General features: G+C 37.8%; 1 protein-coding gene across 1 annotated transcript in view; it reads right to left on the bottom strand.

Moving 5' to 3' along the window:
* LOC150084246 (GPALPP motifs-containing protein 1) overlaps window positions 1-17,582 on the bottom strand; it is an 80,326-nt gene extending 62,744 nt beyond the window's left edge. The window contains exons 1-2 of the mRNA XM_090376162.1: window positions 17,545-17,582; window positions 7,409-7,473 (exon numbers count right to left, since the gene is read on the bottom strand). Of these exons, the coding sequence (XP_090232288.1) occupies window positions 7,409-7,473; window positions 17,545-17,582 (103 nt within the window). The remainder of the gene's footprint in view (window positions 1-7,408; window positions 7,474-17,544) is intronic.
* Window positions 17,583-19,310: the final 1,728 nt, after the last annotated feature.

Raw genomic sequence — 19,310 nt, 5'->3', positions numbered from 1 at the left:
TTGTGCAGTCAGATATGAAGTTTTCAGGGCAGTGCAGACAGGCTTACAGAGTAGGTCAAGGGGTCTTGTCAATGATATACAGGAATTTTGCAAGCAGGGATAAGGAGGTGATTATCTCCTTGTATAAGGGAATGGTCAGGCCACACCTTGAGTACTGCGTACAGGTCTGGAAGCCTCATTTTAGGAAAGATGTAGAGTTGCTAGAACAAGCACAGAGAAGTGCAACAAGACTGGTGAAGGGAACAAAGGGGTGCTCTTATGGAGAAAGGCTTAAGTTCTGCAAACTGCAGCTTCTGGAGACTAGGCACCCGTGAGGAAATCTGATTGATATGTATAAGGCCTTGAATGGATTGAGCAGGATCAATGCTGATAGGATTCTTCCTCTTGCTCAGATTATAAAACTTAGGGGACACAGATTTAAACTGAGGAAAGAAAGTTGTAGAATAGATGTGCGGAAGTTTGCCTTTAGCCAGCGGGTAGTTGATTGCTGGAACAAACTTCCCACTGTTGTGGAAGTTGATAGCTCAAATAAATTCAAGGCAGAACAAGCAAGCATTTGGAATGAATGGATCAGTGAAATGGGAATGGGTTTTTTTTTCAATCTGGATTGTGGGTAGCAGCTCTTATGCAGTGGGAGTAGGGATATCATCCATTATTATTCCATGTTTCGGTCTACAGACAAAAAAAATTTTTATAGATGCAAGCAACAGCTCTGATACCATTAAAATAATAATTTGCTGCACAAGTATATTAACTCTTCTTCAGTTATAATGCAGCTTTAAGTATGAATAAACAATGAAGTTGCAGTGTTTCTTTCTTTCTTTTTTTTTTTTTTTCGTTATTACTTTTTACAAGATCTGGATTCTTTGTGTTCAAAACTACAATGGACCCCTGCTGTACAGTTGGTTCACTGTACAATCAAATCACTTTATGATGGACTCTTCATGATGAAATACCATTCAGTATACAATATGTAGTATGTCAGTGATGCACCAGTCGTGATCATGTTTGTGAATTGAATTTTAATTCTATTAAATGGCAATTCTAATAAGTAAAAACAGGAGGAATATTATCCAAAAGCAAAGATCCCAAATTTGTACTTTATTACCTTACCAATTAATAAAATTAAATGATACGAGAAAATCTAAAAAACATTTTCCACAGGTTAGCAAATTAAAAATAAATTTACGCTTATGTACATAGCTTAATTAATACATACTGTAATATGTACATACTAACTAACTAATATTTCTGTTCACTGACTTTTTTTTTTGGGTTGTAAAATTTAAAACAGTAAAAAAGATAAGCAACCAATAACAAAGAATAAGGCATGCACAAATTTCAACTAACATGATACATGCAAGTGAGATATGGAGTAACAAGTTTACAAAGCTTGAAAAATAGGAATGAAGAGAATATTCTGAAAATGTATTTATGTTTTTCATATAATTGAAGATTTCATGGAAGGGGGAACACATTTCACCATAATAACGTAAAAACTGACAGAATTCCAGCTATCGGTATTATCGCAGCATATGCAATAAGAGGGAGTTTACTACTCGTTTATAACAGATTGCACTAATGGAAAAGGCCAATAAACGGGAAACTGCAAATTATTTTTATTGTTTTGTGGTAGTGACCTCCAGAAGCGTGATTTAGAAAAACATCACAAAGGGATTCAAAATTGATTCTTATAACCGAACATATGATAATGATGAAAGTGTAATGCATTTTAATGATGTCAATGGTTTTTTGAAATATAATTCCATAAAGCGGCTGATTCTACTAATGAGCCATCAGCTGGTGCCAACTTTTTTCAATTTACAATGGCTTACGACTGTCTCCAATTGGACCGTGTGGTCCTTCCTCTCATCCAATAGCAGCGTTTGCAAACAAGTTGACCTTCTGTTTTGTTTTTGCATCCTTTAGTTGAAATGATTTTTTTGTGTTGTGCTTTAATCAATATACAGGGTTGTTAAAATGCAGAGGGCTCTGGAGTGAGTTCTAAGGCTCATACTGAAGAGAAATTTGGATAATAGGTACAATAAAGAATGCGATCGCCACTTATTGGAAAAAAAATTAGTTACAAAATTTGTCACTGTATGGCGCGTAACTATCTTAGTTATAAGTTATAGCATCACTACTTAGTGGTATTGTACTGTACAAAAACAAAGCAGTCTCTTCAAAATCATACAGTGTTGCGGAGATGGGGGGAAACCCCTGTTAGACCCTAAACACACTATACACAGTAGATGTTTGCTTGCATTATAGCAGCAATGCCAACAACGTTGCAGGAAAAGGCACTATTAGTGAAGCTGTACTATCAGAACAGCAACAATGCAGCTATCAGAGAATTGCAGCATCAGAAACACATAAGACCCATGTGGACCTATGACTATGTGCTGTCTGCAAAATGATTGCGAAATTTGAAGTGACAGGACATCTTGGTGTTCAACCAGGTAGAGGTCGAAAACGAGTGGACTCTTCTCATGTTAAAGATGTGGCTATGGCTGTCGTGGATTTATCAAGTCAATCTCCATGTGGTAGCGCAAGTGTGTCAGCTGTTTCTCATGAAGTGGACATGCTGTATTCTACTGTAAGGCTAGTAATGCATCAGGTGTTGTGGTACTATCCTTACAAGATGCACATGCTACAGCAGCTAAAGCATGGTGATGCAGATATTCATTTCACATATGCATTTCAGTTTCTGGCACGAATGACAGTGGATATCACTTGGCCATGGAACATCCTTTGGAGTTATGAGGCCCACTTCTGCTTAAATGGACAAGTGAATACGCACAACTGTCGCATTTGGGCAACAGAAAACCCTAGAGTTATCCAAGAGGTCCGCCTCCGTAGCCAGGTGGGCAAGAGCAGCAGTGCATAGCACACGCTTCTTGATTAGACCGGGGTTCAAGCCTGTGACGAACAAATACGGAGGATGCGGAAAGGTCAGGGAATGACCACCGCATATCACCGGAGCAATATGGCCTTAATTGCTAATGCTCCTAAAAACCAAACAACAACAACAACCACCACCAAGAGGTCCCATTGCATTCTCCAAAAGTGACAGTGTGGTGTGGATTTACAGCCACATTCATGATTAGCCATATTTATTTGAACAGGTAACACCGACTGTACAGCAATATTATGAAATTTTGGCAAATTTTGCAATACCAGAACTGCAACAACGTGGGTGCCTTCAGGATACCATATTCATGCAAGATGGTGCACCACCCCACATCCACTGTTGTGGTCAAAGTTTGATAAGGCAACACTTTACAGACAAACAGGTCATCAGCCATTGTTTCCAAACATCTTGGCCACTACGACCACTGGACCTCAACCCGTGCGACTTCTGGTTGTGGGGTTTTTTGAAGAACCAGGTGTATCGGGAAGGAGGTCAAACTCTGGCAGATCTGAAGGATAGCATTAGATGTTATGTGCTGGCTATTCCAGTTGACATGTTACGTTCTGCTGTAGAAAATGCTGTTCTTTGAATAGAAACTGTTGTTGACCAAAATGGAGGACACACTGAACAACTGTAGCGCTGTTAAAATGATTTGTATTGCCACAGTGCCATATAGTGACAAATTTTGTAACTAATTTTTTTTTCCCAATAAATGCCGAGTGCATTCTTTATTGAACCTGTTGTCCAAATTTCTCTTCAGTACGAGCCTTAGAACTTGCTTCAGAGTCCTCTACATAAGGATACTTTAATTTTAACAACCCTGTATTAGTTTTAATCAATTTTTTAATCAATACGTACAATTTCCATTATAAAAATCACCTTTTAGAGAGATAAATAGCTTAGTTATACAGCGAAAATTTCAACTTCCGAGGTCTTGGAACGAATCATCAAAAAAACAGTATGTTATTGGGTTCACATTATATTTTCACGATACGATGGTGTCTCTGGAACAGAGACACCATCGGGGGTCCATGTACAGTAATACCTCGAAGTTCCGTGATAGGTGGGTCCGACGAAAATTGCTTAAGTCGAATTCATGTATGCATATAAATACATATATACGAACTTTGCATATAAATTTTGTTTAATTGGGACCAAGGACCAACAAAAACACTAGTTTAGAAGAAAAATATTTAATAAAATTGCAGTTCTTTATACATATTAATACAAAATATGTATTAAAAAAATAATTGAGTTACGTAAAAAAGTTATTTCTATGTCGATGGTTTCATAAAATCTAACAAATTCGTCTGACGACACAGCGCCTTTTTTTCATTTTTTTTATTCCTTGCTTTGTAGCTATAACGCGTTCTTCGTTGGAGTCTATGTGTTATAAAATTTTTAAGCCCTTTTCAACTGAGCTGAGACCTTCTGTCAAACTTGCAATTGTCATGTGCTTTTCTGGGGAAACTGGGTCTGAAGTGTCGGATACTTCAGTGACGTTTTGCTCACACATCTCTATGAGCTCATTCATGTCAGCTCCTGACTATGTGAATCCAACAGCTCGTTGACATCATCACCATTGACTTCCAAATCTAATTGCCTGGCAAGATTAACAACTTCTTCAATCACATGAGCGACATGATCAGTTTCTGGTGTTGTTTTCCTCTCGTTTTTGAAAAAAAATGGACAAAGTTTCTTCCAGACACCATTCAATGTTTTTTTGTGAATTTCATCCCAAGATTCTTCAATGATTCTTATGGCATCTAAAACATTGAATTGTTTCCAAAAATCTTTAACAGATATCTCACTATTTTGTCTCATAGCTTCATTCAGATGTGCAAACGAACGCCTCGTGTAGTAAGCCTTGAATGTTTTGATGACTCCCTGGTCCATCGGTTGAAGCAGGCTGGTTGTGTTTGGAGGCAAAAACACAACTTTCACACATGGGTCGAAATTAATTAGGAGGGTGACCGGGTGCATTGTCAATAAGAAGCATCACTTTAAATGGAATCTGTTTAGACTTGCAATAACGTCCGACTTCGGGTATGAAGTGGTGACCAAACCAGTCCTCAAAAATGGAAGCTGTCACCCAAGCTTTATGATTTGACTTCCAAATCACTGGTAAGCTAATTTTAGATATACACCAAACGAAAAAATCAAGAACCGCGTAACTCCGATTCGTGTAAGTCGGTGTATTACTGTACTACTATTTTCTACAATACCTATTAGATAACACAGCCCTGTCAAAAACTAAAAATTATAAAAGCAAAAAGTGCAAACGGAGAAAAAAAAAAAAAAAAAAAAAGCAATGTTATCAATTGAGGGAATTTTTATTGCTTTTTTTTTAAAATTTTTTACCTGAAAACACTGGGAAAAAATCTTCCTCACAAGACTTTCCTAGACATAAGACAATTCATCTTTGTACACAATCAAACTGCAACAACCAGCACAAGAACAACTCATTCTAACGTGAGTATACTGATTATTTTTCTAGGCATCCACAAACTGACCATGTGCACAGGCCAAAACCAATGATTGATGTGAACATTCACAATGGCATATCCTTCGGTAATGTTTTGATATTTCTGAACCTTTCTGGCTCATCAATGAATAGATGTACCAGATTACTGTGAAGTGAATAAAGGGGAAGTAATTTTTCCAAAGAGACAAAAACTTCAAAAGACTTGTAAAGCAGAACAAAACTCTTTTACTTTACAGTATTTTTCTACTTTGAATGAGTTTTGGAAGTTCAACACGGTGAAAAGCAAAACAAAGCCAAAAAAAAGAAAAAAACACACAGCTAAAGCTAATCGCTGTCTGAAATTAGACAAAAGTTTTGAAGGCCACAGTAAAATATCAACACATGATGTTGCATGGACTCACTCTTCATTAATATAACAAGTTCAGGTATAATCAGAACCAACCCAAAAATCTATTACTGAAACAGCTCTCATATGATTTATGTTTGAGTCTAAGAATGTCAAGCTAAATTCTCACACTTTTATCATGAGCATAATCTCTCCAAACCACTATGCTGCTCTAGAGCTGCCCACTAGAGCGGCATAGTGGTTTGGAGAGATTTCGGTTAAAATTCATTTAACACTAGGAATATTATTATTGATCTCTTCAATAGGGACTGAAACTAACCATCTCACGTGGTGGAAAAAGTGTTTCCCTAGTGACTTATTTCTTGTTTTTCGATCAGAACAACATGCAAATTGCCCCGCTAGAACAAATTTGTTCAGATACAATGCACAACAAAAAATACATAAATGAAAGTGTCATAGAAACTGGCAAGCAAAAATTGAAGTGTCTTGTGGCCTGAGTAGTTGAGGCATTAAAAAAAAAAAAAAAAAAAAAAAACACATGACCAGAGACACCAAGAGTCACCTCAAGCAGACTATTTATAATGGCTTAATAAGTAGTAGTAGTAATCATGGCATGTGATGCAAGAAAGTGAGCTTATGTAGCTTCAGCCAAAAAAAAAAAAAAAAAATTCACACAACCATTCCCTCTTAAACGTTTGTCCAGTTCCTCCTTAAATTTATTTAACCTATCAACTTCCACAGTGACAGATGGAAATTTGTTCCAGCAATTAACCACCCGCTGGCTAAAGGCAAATTTCCGCACAACTATTCTACAGCTGTCTTTCCTCCATTTGAATTTATGCCCCCTTAGGTTCGTAATCTGAACAAGTGGAAGAATCCCATCAGAATTCAGTGTGCTCAACCCATTCAAGGCCTCATACCCTTCAATCAGATCACCTCGCAGATGCTTAGTCTCCAGCTGCTGCAATTTGCAGAACTTAAGCCTCTCTTGGTAAGAGGATCCCTTCATTTCCCTCACCAATCTTGTTGCCCTTCTCTGCACACGCTCAAGCAAATCTACATCCTTTCTAAAATGAGGCCTCCAGACCTGTATGCAGTACTCAAGGCGTGGCCTGACCATTGCCTTATACAGAGGGACAATCACCTTTTCCCTGCTAGAAAAATTCCTGTATATCATTGACAAAAACCCATGACCTGCTCTGGCAGCCTGTCTGCATTGCTCAGAAAACTTCATATCTGACTGCACAATTACTCCCAGGTCTTTTTCATTTTCTACCACCCTAAGAGGAACATGCCACACAGTTGGTATGTTCCTCTGGGGTTACTTCTATCCATATGCAGTACTTTGCATTTGTCAATGTTAAACTCCAGTTGCCACTTCTCAGTCCATCTTCCAAGTTTTCTAAATCCTGTTGCAGTAGCAAGCTATCATTACTGTCATTAACAACCCTACTTTAGTGTAAAACTATTGAAGAGTTATATATTGCTAATGTTTTCGTCCGTAACTGCTATTTCTGTACGACCACTCCTTCTATTTCAATAAATTTGAAATAATGGTCGTACAGATAATTATGTAGTTACCACATAATTAAATCACAACACAGGGCGTACAAGTATTAAAGGATTACAAGATTATAGTTCTGCATTAACTTTCATATTGATATACCTGTATATTGCAGAGGAGTGTTTAATACACAACGCTTATAAATATTGTAGTTGTTTTCGTAAAAACTAATAAACAGAATCAAAAAACGAAAGCATACCTGGTGGCAACACCGGTCCGTAAAAATTACTGTCGTCCATTGTTGTTTACAAGAAGGCTACAACCGCCACCTATCAAAGAAAATATTATTTTTTTTTTTAGATTTAAAATAGTAATAATAATAATAATAATAATAAATCATACATTTGAAAACCCATAATATTTAATGATGTTTACAAACGTCTATTGTACACTGTCCTCCAACACGTATCAGGATGTCTTCAGTTCTTGAATTAATGTTATCAGTAGGTCTCAACATAGTTCAATACTGAACACCTTATTGTTTATAATATTTATTAATCAGTATAGTAGTGGTAAATGATTGAAGAAAGCAAGCTTATAAAGCATCAGCCAAAAAAAAAAAAAAACCGTTCCCGCATTATTCAAACTACGTACTTCCACAACAACAACCCCAGGGGCTCACATCTTGTGAGTATGGGCTTGGCACACCCAGGGTCCTGAGCTGAATATCATTATTCTCTTTCCGTTTTTTTTTTTTTTTTTTGGTGATTTTCTCTCTCAAGGGAATGCGGGATTTTTTTTTATTGGCTGGTGCAGCATAATCCTCAGGCTTCTTTGCACCATATGACTAATAATAATAACAATAACAATCCACCACCCGTTGGCTGAAGGCGAACATCCACACATCTCTCTTGTAGCCATCCTTCTTCAATTTGAATTTATGCCCCTCCTATATACTACGTACAAGTTAGGGCAAATGCATCATATTAGTACACAGCTAAACTCTGAAAAAGCAAATTTTTGGAAAGGCGGCATCGTTTAAGTTATATCTCATATTGTGAATACCTTCACAACGAGTTGCCACGATATTGCACTACTTCGAATAAATAACGCTTCACCAAAGGAGAAGAGTATTGTTACTTATTCTTAGTGCATACCACCACCCAGACGGCACCGTTTCAGGGCTATAGGTGTTATGAAGTTTATTGTCGAATGATTATTCATATCTTCCATTTTTTAATAATATCAGTCACAGTGGAGTTTGGGAGCTTCGGGTTTATAGTCAGAGAATATTTGGGTTTGTGCGATACCTTATCAAAAAAGAAGCCTTAACAGCCTCAAAAACTCTGAAACTACACTTTTATGGCTCAATGAGTCACAAAGAGGGTAGTTTTTTCCTCACACATGCTCTTGCTGCCAGCATAGATTGCTCCGCCTTTCCATCTCACCTGGAAAAGACCTAGGTTTAAATTGAATGAGAAGAATTTTATCATATTTTTTGCCAACGTTGCAAAGTTGCTTGATCAGGGACGAGGATTTCGTGGTTTCTCTCCCAGCAACTTGGAACTTGGTCCAGCAAAAAGGCAAGTCGAATAGAACAGTAGCATGTAAATGAACTGTAGCAGATAGAATATGCTGACGCGTCGTAGCCTTAGCTGCTTTGGCGCTTAAAACACGCAAGAAAAGGAGCCTGGTAAATCTCGTTTTTAAAAACATCATGGAGAAATTCAGGCCACAGCAGCAGCAACCATAAGTATGTAAACTATACCTAGGGGGCTACGAGCTGTATCAGTTTGGATTTGAGGTGTAGCTGTATATGAGCCCCATCTCGCAGCCATCGATGCAAAACTGAGTTTATAGTGGGGTCGTTTTCAAAGTTCATGGACTCTAGAACAGTAACAGAAGGTGGTACAGAGTGATGAATTTCGGTTCACAATGTTTCGTTCTGGTGGACGTGTTTCGATGGTAGATTGCCCAGCAAAATGCTTCTTGGGGTGCTTATAGCTTCGACTGAAGTTTAGTGGCGTGTAGATAGGGTTCAGCTGTCTGCACTAGTAACTGTGTGATTATAATCACTGTACTCTCCACACTGGGTGGAAAAGTATTAGTATTGTATTAATAGTGGCAAATGATGCCAAAAAGAAACAAGCTTAGAAAGCATCAATAAAAAAAAAAAAAATTCCATATCACTTGTCCATCCCTCCATCTGTCTAGTTCTTCCATGAATTTATGCAAACTACTACTTCGACAGCGACAAATGAAAGTTTATTCCAACAATCAACCACCTGCTGGCATAAAGCAAATTGCCGCACTTAGCCCTATAATCAAATCCATGTGTGACACCAATATAATTGCATTCCTGTCTAGCTGGTCCTGCATTTCGTCTTAGCCATTATTTTCCCTGAAACAGAAGTTAAGCAAACAGGCCTGTAATTACTCATGTCACCTTTTGATCCCCCTTTGTGAATTGGGGATACATTCCCATATTTCCAGTCCATAAGGACCTCCCTGGAATCCAAAGGCGCTCTCATAATTATAGCTATGGGTTCCGTAGCCGAGTGGTCAGGAGCGGGAGTGCAGTAGCATACGCTCTTTGAGTAGACCGGGGTTTAAGCCCCTGACTGCTGAATACGATCTGCCAAACCGCACTGGACCAGCGTTGCAGATTATGGTCCATTTCCCTCAGCATGAATTGTTGAGGAGGCTTCCATCCTGCAGTGGGTTGATAATGGCTGCAATTTACTTTTTACTTTTTGATGCCTTCTTACCAACCTTGATGCCTCCCTTAATTATAAGTAGCTATATTCCATCCAACTCAAGTGCCTTTTTTATGTTTACTTTCAACCATTTCTCTTCCACTTTCCTCTCAGTTAGCACAAAATCATTTAGTTACCTGTTAAGAGATTAATAAACTTCTGTCATCCCACTCGAAAGAATTGCTTATTTGTGAATGTATAAGCAAAATATCTATTCAGTTTTTCAGCACACTGAGCAGCATCATCAACAATTAAGCCGTAGACATCAAGTTGCCCAGTGTAATTGAACTCCTTTCCTCTTAATATAGATAAAGTCTGAAACGTTTCTTTGCATTGTTTGCCAGGGACTTCTCCTAAACCGTCTCAGCTTGCCTACCCACCTTTGTAACTTGATTACAGACTAATTTATATCTACTATTGGATTCATCTCATACATTTTTCTCCTCTTGGAATTAATCTCCTCAGTTCATGCAATATCCATTTAGGTCTCTAAGCCTGTAACATTATTTTTCAGTTGATATGAAAAACCTAGTAATGTCTAAGATTGCTTCTCTAAATGCTTCCCATATGCTGTTAGTATCATCAGTTCGTCCGACTGTGTAGAATTTAAAAACTGTCAGAGACTACTGCATTCACCCTTACGAAAGCAAGAACCTTTCATTTTAATCGTGACAGTAATTGTGTCTTTAAGTAACTCTAACATCAGTAAATTGTGATCATGCCATCAGGTGGGCCTCTTATCTGTAGATTCTTATTGCATGAAAAATCACTGCTGATAACCAGATCAAGATAATTGCTTCTCCTTGTTGTCTTTTTAATATGTTCCGGTCAATATATGGAAAGTTCAAATCCCCCATTATAAAACATTACGATTTACTGACCCACTGTATTTCTCGGTATAGTTGTTCGTTCATCTCATTAAATCATTAGGCCTATTGTACACTGCTACTCCCATTTTCTTTTTCCCAGTGTTTATTTCACACCAAACTGACTCAACATCGTACTGGCCACCCATGTCGACTATGCACTGCTTTAGATTTAATATGCTTCTTAACTAAGAGCATAACGCTTCCTCCAAATGTCCTATCTGTCCTTTTTGTACACATTGTACTCCGCATATTCAAATTCTGCATCCCTTATGTCTGAGTGACTCCGATATCCCTACAAATCTGCATTTGATGACTTAATCAGTACTTCATATTCATCAGATTTATTTGCGAGCACAGTGTATATGCTTCTAGAATTCTACAAAATGCGTCTACATACAAGAATAAAAGGCCTGTGCTTGAATCCCGTCAATAACGAGACGACTTTTATGGACTTTTTTTTTACTCTAGCTGCGTTAGTCGGCCTCAGGCGTAGATAGCAAAGTTTTTCCCTCAGAATTTAGGCTTTTCATCCATAAAATAGTCAAACCGACAGGAGAACTCAAGCTGTTTATGAATATAATACATATGGGTGCATAACTTAGTTCTTGGGTGGCCTTAATGTGACTTTTCTTTTTTTTTTTTTTTTGATAGTGTGCAGCTGCTTTGTCTGGTTCAGGATTGGTCTACTGGCAGGCAGTAGTATCTGCAATGATGAAGTCCATGACTATCTTGGATATTCTAGAGAATTATGAGCTACCTACATTGTAGCAATACTACGAAATGGTTTCTGTTCCTGTCAGCACAACGTCGTTCCATTCCATACGCTGAGAATCATACAACACTGGTTTCTAGAAAATGATATTTTGACAGGTTTGAGTGGATGACTCAAAAGAGGTCAGCTCTATATTGAAAACTTGTGGGATGAATTGGGACATCGAATTAGGCTGTGGCCAAAAAGGCCTTTTTCCCAACCTGTTCTGACAGTTGCTTAATAGCAGGGACGGAACAGATTGAGCTGAAACCTACCGGAAATTGGTAGAAAGTATGCCTAAAAGGTTTCAGCTGCCATACAGGCCAAAGGTGGCTGTGCTGCGTGTATATATTAGGTTTATGAATGAAAAGCCCTTTTTTGCAACTTCCTCTATGTGTCTGAATAACTTTGGACGTATAATATGTAGGCATAGTGTCTTTGTGTGCTACTAGTATCCGTCTGTTAGAACATTCAAATTTTTGATTTATGCAGCTAAGAAATTTTAGTCAGCAGCCAGGACCTTTGTGAATCTCTAGCTGTTGACCATAAAGAACATATTTCCTAGATTCTATTAATGTCGCATTCAACATTGCAATAAAGAATTAATCGCCAGCAAATGAGAGTTATATACTGATATTATCTGCGTGGAACACTGCGAACCGAAAGATGCAAGAGCAGCTACAACAAGGTTTTAGGTCTTCGAATTATGTTATGAAAATGATTCCGAAATTCGAAAAAAAAAATGGTGAAAATAAGTGATTTTTGCATGTCTGATCACACCACTGCCCGAAAGGCTGTACAATATTAAACCTTACAACAAATCTCCATTACAAGTTCTGTAAATACTAATTACTATCATTTAGTTTTGCTAAACTCGGACATTTCAGCACTTCAATAGCATGGCTGAATCGACATGATTGATTTTAAATAACAGGTCGGTTTTGCACACATCGTGATCAGTGTCATGCAGGGTCGGCTCGTTGGTAGGCACTACGGAACTGCAGCACCCCCAGCTTTTAAATCTAAATATACCGAGTCCAGTCGCAATATTATGACCACCTCCAATGCAGATATCACACACGCCTAACGAATCATACAGCGCACGTGTCAAGTTCCCACACCGTAAGCATGTGAGGCTTGATGTTCAGCATCCGTGAACACAGTAACAGCCTCTGTCATGGGCAAAGCACGCGACCCATCAGACCTGTAAAAAGGCATGTCATCGGCTATCAGGGCAGGGGTGCCAGCATTTCCGAAACAGCGGATTTGTGAAATGCTCACGTGCTGCAGTGGTGAAAGTGTATCAAGACTGGACGAATGGGATAGTTCTGACGACCCGACGTACCAATTGTGGAGCCGCATGCGCCATTGATCCCAGAGGTGAACGTCGGCTGAAACGGTTGTTCAGAAGCGATCGCCGTGCTAGTGTTGCTCAACTGGCCGTCCAAATGAATCGTGGGGCCACCAGAAAGTTCTCCAACACGAAAAAGTACAAAGTGTGTTAAGTGTCTAACGGCACCAAGGGATAAAATCGCTGAAATTTCTGGAAAAATCTCCAGAAATTTAATGAACTTTTAAGTTTGCACTCCGCTGTATAGCATATCTATTTGAACGCCATCGGTTCAATATTATACAGTATTTCAGTTTTCTTTTCTACTCTTGCTATTCAAAGATATTCAGAATGTTCAATTTCTCTGCAGATGATACTGTATGATTATACGAGAGCTGTCACGGTCCAATGACCGTGACAGCTCTCGGGCTCGTGCTCTTTAGAAACAGCTAAAACACTATACGCAGTCAACCTAAAAAAAATAATATCGTGTTAAATCTGATACCATTACTATTAGTCGAAAGCGTTATCCATTAAAAACTCGAGGCACTGCTGTGACCGTGTTCGGAATTATTGGTTCCACCATCAAACTCAGGAAGCTCTGTTGTATTGTTGTGATCTGCGCGGTAACACAGTGATTATAATTACCATCATCTCCATTCCGTGTGGAAAAAAACCCAGTGTTCCAATCTCGTCAATGGCGCGAGGAACTTTTATGGTATATTTTTCACTCCGTGGCTGTGTTAATCGACCTCAGGCGTGGACAGCAAGGTCACCTCCCCCCAACCTCTGGAAATTTGGGTTTTTTTGTCCAGCAAAAGAGGCTGTTATTTGTTGTTGTTGTTATTTGGTTTTTAGGAGCATTAGCAACTAAGGCCATATTGCTCCGGGAATATGCGGTGGTCATTCCATGACCTTTCCGCATCCTCCGTATTTGGTGGTGACGGGCTCGAACCCCGGTCTAATCAACAAGCGTGTGCTATGCACTGTTGCTCCTTCCCACCTGGCTACAGAGACGCTGCAAAAGAGGCAAATGGACCGTAGAACACATGCAATTTATGAACATAATACGCATGGGCTTATAAGTTCGGACTTAGGTTGCCCTAATAAGGCAATTTTTTATTGTATTCTTCATCATCATCAGTAACTCAGTCTTGTGACTGGTGAGTTCGTATGATGAGCTGTCGGCATCTTTATCTCTCGTGTGCTGTTTATTTTACTTCCTCAAAGTTTTGAAGTCCTGCTTCATCCAGCAGCGTCTCAATGAAGGTCTTTTTTGGTCTACCCCTTAGAGCGCTGGCCCTTTAATACCCTCAATTGCATCCAGAAACAAATCACCATGTTGAATCACGTGGCCCACCTATTTTAGTCTAGTTGATCTTATTCTACCTAAAATTTTCCTTTGTTCTTGGACACGTCTCAATACTTCCACATTTGACACTTTTCAGTCCATTTAATTTTTTCTATCCTGTGCCAGCACCACATCTCGAAGGCTTCAAGTCTCTTTTTTGTAATGCCCTATATAAATTTTGCAATAACCTGTGTTTGAAATGATTCTCCCTTTTATTAATTATAAGATTGGCCTCACTCAGTCTTTCTGTAGGGGTTTAACATCCGCCTAATTTACATCCTCGTGGGTACTACAGTTTCACCTTCCCCCGGGATGAAAAAGACCTAAGTTCGAATCCTGTAGGGGGCGCGAGGAATTGTTATGGCCCTTTTTTCCAATGTGGCTGAGTTAGTCGGTCTTAGGCGAGGGCGGCATGGTTATTTATCCAAAATTCGGGTTTTTTTGGATAAATAGACCACAAAATAGGCAAATAGACCACATAAATAGGCAAATAGACGACAAAACAGAAGAAAATTTATAGGCATAATATGTACGGCAGGGTATGGCCAAAGTCCCTGCAACAAAAAGAAAAAAAAACTCATTATAATTTGACGATTATCTGTGTTTCAACTGGATTTTCATTTTTAAGGAAAATATTTTTTCTTCCCTCTTCTGTATGTTTTTATTCTGCTTCCAGAGTAAATAAAATACATATTTTTGGAATTTTATTCATTTAAATTGTTTTCGTCTTTAAAACAGAATGGACTAATGAACATGACCGTAACATTTTAATTTTCAACCTAATATTATTGTCATCATACTAATAAATTAAGGTGGATGACCTAGTCCACCATATTCTAATGAGCGTTTAAAAAGAAACCTGTTAGTCACAGATTAAGAGACTGTGTTTCAAGATAAGGGCCAACTAGTGAAATCATTAGCTCTTAATAAACGTTGATAGTTCCTTAATGATATTGCTTTCACTTTAATTAGGATGTCGATCTTAAAGGTTTTTTTTATTTATTTTGTAAGAATGAGTGCATTACGCGTTTTGTTTTCAAAAGCAATTATGTTATACATTTAGGAACAATGACCTGATTTGGTTTTTTGTTATTTTAATTAGCCTAAAACAACTCCTTTTTTCGCTTTCACCCAATGACCTCATTTGCTACTTGTCATGTTTTGGGTACTTCGGGATGCAGTTCATAAATTGTCATAGAGAGCACCAATTAACTTTATCTTCTTGATATCAGTTACTATTGTATATACAAGGTAGCAATTTGTCTCGAATTATTTTCAATTATATGTTATAGAAACCACTAACCTATAATTTGATTGAACATAAATTGAAGCATAACACCACATTAAGTATAATATATAAGGATAGTGTTACTTTTTGCAATTCGGTTGTTGGAATAATGCATGAAATCGTTGAGTATTGTAATGATATACAGCAGCCACCTTTAAGAAAAAAATAATTATTATAGGAAAAACGAAGTCAAAACCATTGTAAAGAAAAACTGTTTGTTGTTTGAAGAATTTTTGGGGAAAAAAATCACGAGCCGATTTGTGTGTTGTGAGGGCTGAAAAATCGTCAACAACGATGTAAAAGCTGTAATTTATTACAGGTAACATTCTATAAATGGACTGCCCCCATCAAAATATTAGAGAATTTATCGTCCCAATTTGCGTCAATTCTTCACTCTATGTAGTTTTAGCACGTCACATAGTAATTATTTAAATAAGCATATATCTCCACCGGTATAGTCTTGTTACCCGTTATTCGTGAATGAGAAACCCTATGGGTAGCTCCAGAGGTGATGCATGTATCACTGAGATCATTTCAAGGATTCATATCAGTGGCTATCGACTTGGAAAAACTCGTAGTTATATGCAACAAGGCAGACTAGATGAAGGTATCCACTGGGAACGATGACTTCTTTTAGGCAAAATCTGCCTTTTTTAAATCATGGATACCGTCTGTTTTAGATAGAAGGCAAACATATACAACTGTACTATACTTTATGATCCCGAATCTGAGTAGATCAGACCAATATGACACTGTTTGACGTTGTCTGATTGATCTCATATTACTATTTGCTACCGACAGATTGCTGTGGACGAAGCCACGACAAGCAATGAATACAAAATGCATTGTGCCATTTGTCCAGGCCTTACGTGCCAGCGTTCAATTTTTGGTGGTCGCAAGAGTGCTTCGAGTAGATGCGGCATGGGAGATACAGTATCTATTCGAAGTCATAATCAGCACTGTTTCCAGATGTGAATTCAGTGGAACGTGTAGGATCACTTAGAAAGAGACATCAGCCTCTTTTCTAATTGACAACAACACTTGCCGAATATGGAAAATGGAAACCTGAATCATTTTATTATTTATATTCTCTCACAGAAATACATTAGTCATTGGGAATGCTTGTGAAAGACTTAGGTAAGGAAGGTCCAATGAGGATCGCTGCTAACAGAGGACCAAAGAAATTAACAGCTTTTCTAATAATTTGGCAGGCAGTGTATATTATCTTACTCAGATAAATATTTAAGGTGTGGGTATTAAGAGGATATTTCCTTTGTTTTGACTTGCAACAATTTTGGCGAAACGAAAATTTTAAGCCCCAGTTTTCCTGGCAGAATAGTTCTACAGGATTTTAATACATACATCAAGAAATTTCTGTGTGTCAGCGTCTCGGATAAAAGTGTTATTTTCGCTTATGAATATTGGTTAAAATTCAAAGAATTATCTTGCTAGCTGTTATACAAATATTATAAAGAATTTCAGACTTTATTCTTCGATCTGATCCTAAAATGAATGTATTATACTATCATGCTAGTGGTGGCGATGAAATAACTCCATTACACCATAAGAAATATTTAATACCGTCTATTGTAGTATAATCCATCATTTTAGGAGCCAAAAGTGGAGCTGAGTGGGCTTCATTTTCCATTTTATAATACGTTTCCTTGAAGTTAAAACAGCAACGTTTCGTTCATACATGTGTTTAACAAAACTTACCTAGGGCCGCATATCCAAGCTCTCACCTAGGGCACCAGATAGTCTCGCGCCAACCTTCTATAAGAAAGAACAACAAAAAGAAAAAAGGCATTATAGAATACCTCGATATATGAATATAAAAATTTGACCCTCTGTTATAACCAACTTCCGTTTCGTGGACTTGTCTTTTCAAAATCACATAAAGTATTCAACTATTGCTGTTACTATTGCTTTTCGAATAAAATGACCTTCATTGACCTTTCTAAGATTTTGGGAGAGCTGTCTATAAGTTCCATCGCAAAATATAAAAATAACACAGTGACCTGATAGCCGATTGGGTGAGTGATCTGTTCAGCAACCTATTTAATATGTCAACGATGTCGCAAGAACCAGCTGACAAGCCCCCACTAGTGAGATTAACAAGGTAAGAAGTGCATATAAGCATAAACAAGTAAAAGGAGATAGAAAAATTTCCTTGTTGTTTAAGACACACACGTACAAAAAGCTTGGATAAACTTAGTATATGTATAATACTATTCAAACCAACATGGGCGGGTCCTTGCAAGAAATCAGTACATTAAGAAGCATGTAATATTCCCCGAGTATGGAGATGCAGATAAAACGGATTTCTTAGGTTGTCCAGCTGAGAAGGCTAATTGAAATGCGAATGATTTTTGGACATAATCTTGAATTATTTGATTTAATTTTTTACACATAAAAACTAGAACATTTAAATTCTACTTGACCTCTTTTCGTCGAAACAAATCTATCTAGAATTCTTCGAGAATGAAAGAAAAGAAAATGTGGCGATTTTTCAAGGGTACCTAATGAGGAAGAGAAGAATTTGGGTGGATGGAATTGGTAACATTTAACTTCTGGCATAAAAGTCTGATTTCAACAGAACGGCGCAAAATTTATTTATTTATTTAACATTTAAGTTTTGGTATCATTTTAAACCGAAATTATTTTTAAAATACAAAGGATTTTTGGATACTACCTTGCGTTTCACTTAATCTTACTTAACTTTTGTATATATTAAAATAAAAATTATTTATTTTCTTCGCTTAAAATGGGTAAAAAAAAGAGAAAGAAACTGCCACATTAGGGCCACCCCAGAATTAGCTCATCTACCCGTGTGTAATATGTCTGTAAATTACGTGTGTTCTCTGGTCAGTTTGCCGGCTTTGGTAGATGAAAAAACTCGAGTCCAGGATTCGAACCAGGTCTCTTTCCACCCAATGTGAGGAGAACTGTCATTATAACCACTGTGCCAACTGGGAGGACGCTTAAAAAAGAGTAGTTATTTTTTGTATCTCTTTGAGATTCACTTTCGAGCCAGATGGCACATGGGTATATCGCGATGTCTAGCCAGCGCTATAGCATAAACATGCGATTCACGCTGTGGGGGCGTTTACATGCATTGACTTTCCAATGTTGCTATTTCCAGGTACAGTAGTTCACTGTTGAATTGATGACGATGCTATTCATGTAGGATAATAACCTCCCTCTCCTTTTCTAACTGAATCTTTTTAACTATTTACATGCTCTATTCCTCTTTTCCCATGATTCCTCTATTTTTCCCCCTGTTAACCTTCACTGTCTCTTTCAACGTTTAAACTTTTATAGCAAATGTTTTGTACTCTTTTTTTTTTCCATTTCTATGTCTTTAATTCAAAGAATTTTCATAATTCATTCATATGACATTCGGTCACATTCCACTGACTACTTATCTGGTTCACTGAGTTAATGTGCCACATCCTTTCATCTTTCGACAGGAGGACTGATGTTTTAAATTCCCAATTGCTACGACAGACAGACCCTCCATTGTCTCTATTCTGAGGTTTGTTGACGCAGGTTACAAGTGCCACGAGTTTGTTACCATAATGACACCGCCCCTATTAAAATTTCCGTTCTGTAGAAGGAAAAAACAGCGCAATAACTTGGGGGAAATAGAGCGAAACGCTCGAGAAAGACGTTCAAGAATTACAAAAAGTATGAAAGAGGATGAAAATTACAAATACATC

Source organism: Mastigoproctus giganteus, chromosome 6 (genome assembly GCF_048544385.1).
Source record: "Mastigoproctus giganteus isolate SK-2022 chromosome 6, ASM4854438v1, whole genome shotgun sequence".
Classification (NCBI taxonomy): Eukaryota; Metazoa; Arthropoda; class Arachnida; order Uropygi; family Thelyphonidae; genus Mastigoproctus; species Mastigoproctus giganteus.
Note: the sequence above shows the minus strand (reverse complement) of the source record. Positions and strands in the feature narration are given on the sequence as shown.